Source organism: Hakea prostrata, chromosome 11 (genome assembly GCF_041222555.1).
Source record: "Hakea prostrata isolate BN-2017 chromosome 11, UWA_Hpros_2, whole genome shotgun sequence".
Taxonomy (NCBI): Eukaryota; Viridiplantae; Streptophyta; class Magnoliopsida; order Proteales; family Proteaceae; genus Hakea; species Hakea prostrata.
In genome coordinates, this window is record NC_142610.1 from 14,032,072 (window position 1) to 14,041,125 (window position 9,054).

A 9,054-nucleotide genomic window follows, 5' to 3' on the forward strand; every position below is an offset into this window, starting at 1 on the left:
TTTGTTAAAGGTTGATTTCTTAAAATCAAGCAATTTTTGTTTTGTTTAATTTTTAATTTTAACCTTGTTTTAAGACTAGTGTACTTGGATCTTGCTGTCTAGGCTAGTATGTTTGATGTAGTGGTGCCTATGGTGCTCAGTCACGTAGACTTTCATCCAAATCTCAATTGCACAAAAGAATGGTTTGGTCTAGGTAAAGGAAAAATCAGTTTATTTCACTTAAGTTGGTGTAATTTGCCCTTTTTCTTTTGTGCGATGAGATTAATGGAGTTCACGTGGTGTCTATCCAGTGCTGAACACTGGCACCATCATGTCAAGTCAACCAGCTTAGCAAGATGAGTGTATCTCAAGTCAATCTGGATTTGAATCCAAACCTTTGCTTTGTATGACCACACATAGATAAATATTTTTTTTTTTACTATGTAAATCTTGAGAAAATTTGAACTCATAACCTTCTAAGCAAAAAAATTTTAATCACTATACTTATTTTAAAATTTTTATTATATATCAATTAAGATAAATTTCTTTTATATTTGAAAATTTTGATTTCTTGGTTGAAAGCATGTTGAGTTTCACTTAGACTGATGAAGTGAATTTACCCCCATGAAAAATGATTTATCAAGAAATATATAAAATGAGAGACGAAAGGGGGAAATTAACATGAAAAATTGAAAACCCTAAATTGAGTTTCACTGAATCGAATGAACCCAAAATTACCCTTTTTTTTTTTTTTTGTGAATTTTGAAAAATATTTGATGGGTTTGATAAAAAATAAAAAATAAAAACAAATGTTTATACTCAAGTCTTTCGTTTTTTTAACAAATTATTGATTTTTTTTTCTATATACATAGCATAATTGTAACATACAATTATTATATTTATAAACTATATGCCACTGAATTTGAATTATAATTCAAATAATATTAATATACATATTTTACTTACAAATTTGTGTGTAAAAGAAATCTCTCTCAAATGAGAAATTTTAACTGTATTAATTATATAAAAGTAGCTGAGGTGTGCCGTGTACATACACCGGCCGAATGAACCTCATATTAAAAAAATAAGGGTAATTTTCATCTGGACCTCCTGAGGTTTGGTCAAAGTCACTTTTACTACAGTTTATGTTTTCTTTTGCATATGGCTCCCCTATGGTTTCAAAAATGATATATAAGGATAAACTTAACATAAACCGTTAGTTTAATAATTTTTGTGACGAAAGAAAACTTATTCAAAATCAAAAGCTCTATTAAGGATCATAGAGAATCGTTGAGCAGAAGAATGATAAAGATGGAAGAGAAGAGAGATCAATCAACAAACAATTTGTTTCCATCGTGAATCAACAACCTTTACCCGTTTTCCTCTTTCTAAACTTGCTAGAATCGGTTCGGTCCGTCTTCCTCTTCTTAAACCTAATCCTTCAATGTTGCAAAACCTTTGCTAAAAATTTAGTCTCAATCAATAGCGATTTGTTTCCATCATGAATCAACATCCTTTACCCCGTTTTCCTCTTCCTAAACTTGCCAGTCTGTCTTCCTCTTCCTAAACTTGATATCCCAGGTTTTGCAGGACTTTGAATCGGTCTGTCTTCCTCTTCTTAAACCTAATCCTTTAATGTCACAAAACCTTTGTTAAAAATCTAGTCTTGAGATCTCAATAATGATTTAAGTCTCAACCATTTCTCAAAACAAGTTCTCTTTCATGGTGATCTGCTGCCATTGCTCCCAAATCGAAATGGAACAACGAATTTAGGAGGAGATTCAAACAAAACAAATAAATTGAAAAAAAAACTAAATAAAGGAGAAACCATTTCTCAGAACAGGTTCTCTTTCATGGTGATCTGCCGCCATCTACCTAAGTTTTTCTCATCTTATCTCATTTTTTGGGTTGATTTTTGATTTATTTAGTTTTTTTTTAATTATTTTTTATTTTGATAGATTAAATAAAAGAAAAAAACTAAAACGAATAAATTGAAGAAAAAAAACAAGGGTATTTTAGTCACAAAAATTATTAAACTAACGGTTTATGTTAAGTTTGTCCTTATTTAATCATTTTTGAAAACCACGGGAAGCCATATGCAAAACAAAACATAAACTGGACTAAAAGTGACTTGGACCAAACCTCAGGGACTAGATGAAAATTACCCAAAAAATAATAATAATAAAATTCGGTGTGAAAGGGCATTAACGGCATTGAAATTATCTCTTTCTTTATTCTTTAAATCATGTACGGAGAGAAATATCCAAAGAGGGGAAACGCGCATTAATGGGAACCTAGAGTAAAAGTGTAAAACCCACGTGATAAATTGTCGCTGATGTGTCCCATCATATTCCAAATCTATCCCTTTCTACCATTCAAATACCCTCGCTGGCTTCTCCTTCCTTTCGTCGACGCTGGTTGGATAATTGGGTTATTACTCAACCACCAGCGAATATTCCTAACGTTCACAGAAGTAGAGGGAAAACCGAATAAGAAGAAGAAGAAGCAGCAGAAGCAACCAAGAGAAAGAGAGGTGAAAAAACCTATCTTGGGTCTCTCTTCTCCTAATGCAGCTAAGAAGATTTGGGTCTTGAAAATTCTGAAACACCCAGAGTAGGAAAACCCTTAATTTGTTTGATTTAGATAAGGCAGAGCTGATTGACCCAGAAGAGATTAGGATAGAGATTAGGGGAGGGATTGTAAGATATGGAGAAAAGGGAGGAAGATGTTGCTAGCATTGTGAAGGGATCGAAATTCCCTTTAACGTTTTGGGAGACGATGATAGCTTTGGGTGTCGTTGTTAGTTTTATTTTGGGACTTTTTGGTGTTTATTGCACAATGCCTGCTTCTGATTATAGCTTCCTCAAGTTGCCTCGTAGTCTTGAAGATCTCCAAATTCTCAGGTAAATTTTTATGGGTTTAATTCTTTTTGTTTTGGGAGATTTATTCCCCCTTAAGAGGAAAATTCTGTCCTTTGGTTCGATTGATTGGATTTCTCGTAGTTTGATTTATGGATTCATTTGACTGGGATGCTTTTTTGCATATCATTATTGTGATCTTTGTTATTATTCGTTAGTTTATAGTGGTAGAGGTGGGATTTTACAAGTATCTTCGTGAGATCAACGGGTTTTCTTCTGATATTGGATCTATTCAGGGTATCTCGTGGTTCTCTCTGATTTTGGATAGTAGGGTTGCTATATACTTGGGAAAACTCTTCTTCTTCTTTTTTCCCTCCCTCCCTTAAACCATGAGATATTCTTTGTGGACATCTGCATCTAAGAGGTTTTGATTAAATATTCTGTTTTCATCGCTTTTAATTATTCTTCTTAGTTCAAGGATTCTAAATTTCTTTCTGCTCTCAATGTAGATGTATTTTCTTTCCTGGGAAATTCACATTCTATGCCTATCAGTTTTTACATCTAGAAATTATTGTAAATCCAGGTATTCTTGACGTGTATTTTAACTGATTTTGCAGAGACCACCTTGAGAGTTACACAAGTGATTACACTGCACAGGTCCTAGTGGGGTACTGCACAGTGTATATTTTTATGCAAACTTTCATGATTCCAGGAACTATCTTCATGTCATTGCTCGCCGGAGCTCTTTTTGGAGTCTTCAAAGGTGTAGCTCTTGTTGTCTTTGCTGCTACTGCTGGTGCTTCTTCTTGCTATTTTCTATCAAAATTGATAGGGAAGCCCCTAGTCTTCTCTCTTTGGCCAGACAAATTGACTTATTTTCAAGCCCAGGTGAATATCACTTCCTACCTGTTCTGGCTTTTGCTTACTTCTATTAACAGATCTTCTATTTCACTTTCCAGGTAGCTAAAAGAAGGGATAGACTGCTCAATTACATGCTATTCTTGAGGCTTACACCGACCCTGCCTAACACATTCATTAACGTAGCATCACCAATTGTAGATGTTCCTTACCATATATTCTTCCTGGGAACATCCATTGGGCTCATTCCGGCCTCTTATCTCACTGTCAGGGTACTGTACTTGAAACTCATTCTTAGTTCTTGCAATTAGGGTTCTTTTTCTTTCTAAGGACTCTTGGAGACTTCAAAGAAAAAAAGAAAAAAAGAGAGAGGTTGCACACTATCCTCATTGTCATCAGATACTTAACTGCCATGCTCATGGCTGGTGCATATCTTGGATGGCAATGCGTGCTACTATTTTATTTACTAGTTACCTTCAGGCAATTGAGCTGATTGGGCTTTAATTGTCCCAAGAGAGAAACACCCAGATGTGTAAACAATGTAGATAAGAATTTCTGCTGAAGGGAACTGGGATCTTATATCACAGTTACAGTACCTTGATTTTATTTATGGAAATTCTGAAGTGGGTATTAACTGCAATTTGTGCAGGCTGGAATAGCTCTCGGGGAGCTGCACTCACTGGCGGACCTTTATGACTTCCAGGCAATTGCCACACTCTTTTTGATTGGGGCCGTGTCTATCACTCCTACACTAATGACAAAGAGCAAGACTTCATGAGTACCTGTGGTGGAAATTCAGCCTACTAATCCTTTGTGAATTCAATCCAGAGACAAACCATTGGGTACCAAGAAACCTGTACAGACATGAATTGAATGAAAGTAATATTTAGCTCCATATCTTGGCTGGGGAATTGGCTATTGAATCTGAGGCAGCTTGGAAATCACGAAATTGGTTGACCTGAAATGTGAAAAGGTTGCATTGAAGTGTTCCTCATCTCAGCTTTTCAATCATCCATTTGACATGCCCAATTATCCAAATGTATTAAAAATGTAATAGCATCTCAATAGGCTATGCATTTGGTTGCAAGTATATAGGCAACCTGATTGATGCTCACAATCATTGAAAAACTAGATTTATGAATTCAAAATGGATATTTGCTGGAATACCTGTTGGGGAGAATTATATGTAGAGTTGAGTTGTACTTCTTTGTGTCAAAGGATGATGTATTTGTACCCATTTGTAATTGATTGGGATTTTAGTTACAGAATCAATGCTTGGAGAGGCAGCTATATCCTTGACTTGATGCCATGTATGGTGCTCCATTATATGTTTAGCTTGATGTTGTGAGGTTTGCTGGCTGAGGGATTAAATTTCATGTTTTGCTGACTCAAGACATGGGGAGAAAACTTGTGCTTCCAGTGTGAATATGAGGTTGGAGGTGTAAATTTGTCATGCCAGGGATTAAATTTCATGTTTTGCTGATTCAACATGCTTCTAAAAGATAACAGAACTGGGTGAATGCTCTCCATATTTTTAACTTGGCCAAAACCCCAACATGTTTTGATGACAGTAACCGGGTTCAACTGCAAGAATAGGGATCACTGGCTGACAAATTCAATTAAATGTTTTATACTCATCAGGACTCTCTCTGTTCATCTATCTCGTCTCTTTACCAGTGATCATCTGGTATGATGAACTATTTCGTTGGTCATCAATCAGGAAAGTCTACTTCGGCTTAATGATCCATCAGATAAACCCAATTGTGTATTGCTTCAGCAAATGATGCTACTTGGATAGGGTGATGTTTCATTTTTTTTGATGATAAAGAGAAAAGTTTATAGAAATCATAAGTCGTAATTACATCCAGTATGAGACATAGTCTCATTGCAAGTAAATATGTCCATCCGTCAAACTTAGCAGCCAGTTTTTGGTTGCATCCTATTTTGAACTACAAACTTCTAACTTGAATGTGATTGGTATCATCATCACCAAAATAGAGAAAAGGGTGGGAAATAGTTGGTTTATCTCTTTGCTTGTAGTGGGATATTTTCCTATTGCGTGATCACATCAAATGTACTATAGTTTTACATCAATTTTTTGGACTCTTTGTATCATTGCCCAAGTGGTTTCTAGTAAGTACTTCAAAAAACGTTGTCCTGTTGAGTTCCATTCTTTTTGTAATTCCTTGTGATTCCATTCCAAAACAATCCTACGCTCTGTCTATCTCTATTTAGTTCATCAGATACACCTGCACACATAAGCATTGGTGAGTTTCCATAAATCATTGGATGAATGAAGGCATTTGAAACAAGTACTATGTGATGTTATTCCACCATTTGTCCATTCAAGATTTTTGGTAAAGATTTTTTGAGTTCCTAATTCATCTATTTACACTATTAAGTATTTGAGAGGATTAGGATCTTTATTATTATATATTTTTGCATTCCTCTTCAAGCTAAATAAAATAACATGTAATTATAAAATTAGAGAAGAACTAGACTTTAGTAAGTTTATCAAAATGATATTCAATTAGAAAGGAATTACATTAGTTAATAAGAGATGTGCTACTAATGAATTCCAATCTATGCCCCAAAGCTCTTGTTGCCCAAATTCTTTGTCCAGTTACTCAAGATGAATATGTGCCAAGTCAATTTTTCCTTTTTGTTGCATAATTCATAAATCGGGTTCTTTTTTGTCCATTTGGAGAGAGTCATCTTTGTTGGTAATCTTGCATTTAGGAGACACCAAAATAATATTTTAAGCTTTGGAAGTATTGGTAGCTTTCAATGGAACTTCCACCATTGAAAAAATGTCGGTAGTGAGTCATGGCTATTTATATTTAACAATGCAATTCCTACTAGTTTTGGAGAGAATTCACCTGTTGTCGACAATAGAGATAACCATGAGTTCTATGTTGCTGATGGGTTAATTGAAAGAATTAACTGAGATAGAGAAGAAGGTAATGAGTTGGTATTGTTCTAATTGTTTAGCTCCATGCTTCTTTGTTTGTAGTTTTGATAGACTTCTCGCACTGTAGCTTGCCTTTACTGTAGTAGGAAATTGTGTTCACCTATCACATGATCTGTTGTTGTATGTACCTAGGGGTCAAACTAGAAGTATGTGTCTTTTCCATCACCAATTTTTCTTTGTACCATTGTTTGAAGCGTGGGGAGAATGCTAGTAATACTTTTCCATATCCATGATCTCTTTTTATTTTTTCCTTTTGGATCAAAGATAGATGAGTTGGAAAAATATCTTGCTTTGAGAATTTTTTCTCACGTGGAAAATTTGGGTTGTTGAGAAGTCTCCATCCTTGTTTAAGTAACAAGGCACAGGTAATTTGCTCCATTATTTTAAAACCTAATTTTCTTTGTTGTTTAGGTTTACAACATCGCTCTCAAGAGATGAGTGTCAATTGTTTATTTTATTATTTTTTTTCCAACCAAAATCATTGACAAATTGTATCCAGTGTCCACACAGTTTTGGGAAAGCAAAAGATTGCACGATATGATCTTTTTAAGGATTATATCTTAATTTGAATTATTGGTAGCCTATAAAAGATCAATTTCAAAGAAATTAGTGAAATAAAGATTGTCAATATTCCCAAAAACTGATCTATTCCAATGTTGGAGAAATATGGATAGATTTGCCAGCTTGATATGCAATCCCTGATCATTGTCAATAGCCCAAGCTTTTTTGAAAGTGAAATAATTTCCTTCTTGAGTGGTTGAATGGTTCATAATAAATAAGTAGAGGGCTATGATCAGAGCCAATCTTAGTTAGGATTTTGAGTGATGCATTGGGAAAATGAGATATTCTAGTAGGGCAAGCAAATGCATGGTCTAGTTTTTCTTTTATCAAGTTGGGTGGTTGTTGCATATTTGACCAAGTGAAGGGGTTCCCAAATCCTAAAAGCTGGTTGAGTGAAAAAACTAAAAAAGACTTGGGAAAGTAGGTGTAGGGATGGTGAAACTTTGTATGGTCTTCCTATCTTATCCTCAGATTTCAAGACTTCATTGAAATTCCCTACACAATAAGGAATGGGTGAGACAGATTTTCAATGAAACAATGAAGATATTCCCAAAACACTTTTCTTTCTGAATAATTTGGAGGGGGCATAAATGGGGATGATTATCCGGTAAATATTGTTATAGGAGCATAGGACAACAATGAAGGATTTGTGGATGTGAATCATAGAGGTTTCTAAGTTTGGGTTCTTGAGAATGCAAAGTCTTCCTTTTAGTCCCTCTTTTCCCATTAGCTATTTGAGAAAGTATAAATTCAAGATTTATGAACTACTTTTTCTTGTGGAAAAATTTTTTTCATGATTTTGTTTCACATAAGAAGACTAGATCCACATTATGTTGCTTAATGATCTTGGACAGACATTGAGAGGTGAATGTTCCATTTATACCTCTAACATTCCATGAAAAAAAATTTCATTAGGAAGAAGTCAAACAATATAGCCTAGAGGTACCTCAAATGTAGACAAATGCTTCACCTGAAAACCACATATAGAGTGTATTGGATCAATGAGCAGAAGAAAACAAAATAGAAAGAAAATAATAAGGAAAACAAATAAGAAGACAACAAGTAGTATATTGGATAAGAGCTAAAGCAAACCTATCTCAAGGAACAAGAAGAAAACATTGTTTCAAAAGCATCAACCTAAGCATGATACCTATTCCACCTAATGAATCGAATATTGTTAAACCAGCAAAATAGTAACAGAAAAAGTGGGTAATACAATTGTTAAAAAAATTCATTGTAGAGATGATAGGGAAAGACCTGGGGGGCATTAGTTTCCTGGTCATTATGAGTCTGTGGAACTGGCATTGGTCATTTGGTTGATTGTTGTCATCATCATTGACTACATCAAGTTATTCAGCAAGATGAAATTGTTGAGGCAAACTTATATTCTCATTCTGTAGTGTCGGAAAGTTTCCCAAGGTTGAGGGCAAGAAGCTAACACAGAGTCTAGATTGTTGTTGAAGATATCAATAATGTTTGGTGCTGGTAGAGTTTGAGATATTCTTCTCCTCTTTCCATTCAGAGTGTTACTTGGATTTGAACCAGGATCAGGTGTTGAAATTGCTAATTAAAATTTTCTTTTCTAGTGAAATGAATTGATCATGTGGTTGCACCTCTTCTCCATCAATCCAGCTAGGGAAGAGAGCATGCCACTTGGTCACTTGAATGCCATGTTAGCAGGGAACCAAAGCAGTGCAGGTTGATCATTTTCCCACCATAACCAAGAAACCTGCAATCACTCGGATCCTTCTCCCAAAAGATTAATCTATTTCTAGTCTCACTAATCCCCCATAAACAATGCAACCCCACCCATCACCTGAACTTTTC

General features: G+C 34.9%; 1 protein-coding gene across 1 annotated transcript; it reads left to right on the forward strand.

The window, feature by feature from the left end:
* The first annotated feature begins 2,405 nt into the window (after positions 1 to 2,405).
* Positions 2,406 to 5,138, forward strand: LOC149000246 (putative membrane protein At4g09580). Its single transcript, XM_089139900.1, has 4 exons — positions 2,406 to 2,882; positions 3,455 to 3,725; positions 3,797 to 3,967; positions 4,345 to 5,138. The coding sequence occupies exons 1-4, from the start codon at positions 2,686 to 2,688 to the stop codon at positions 4,471 to 4,473; spliced, it is 768 nt and encodes a 255-aa protein (XP_088996026.1). The 5' UTR covers positions 2,406 to 2,685; the 3' UTR covers positions 4,474 to 5,138.
* The last annotated feature ends 3,916 nt before the right edge of the window (positions 5,139 to 9,054 follow it).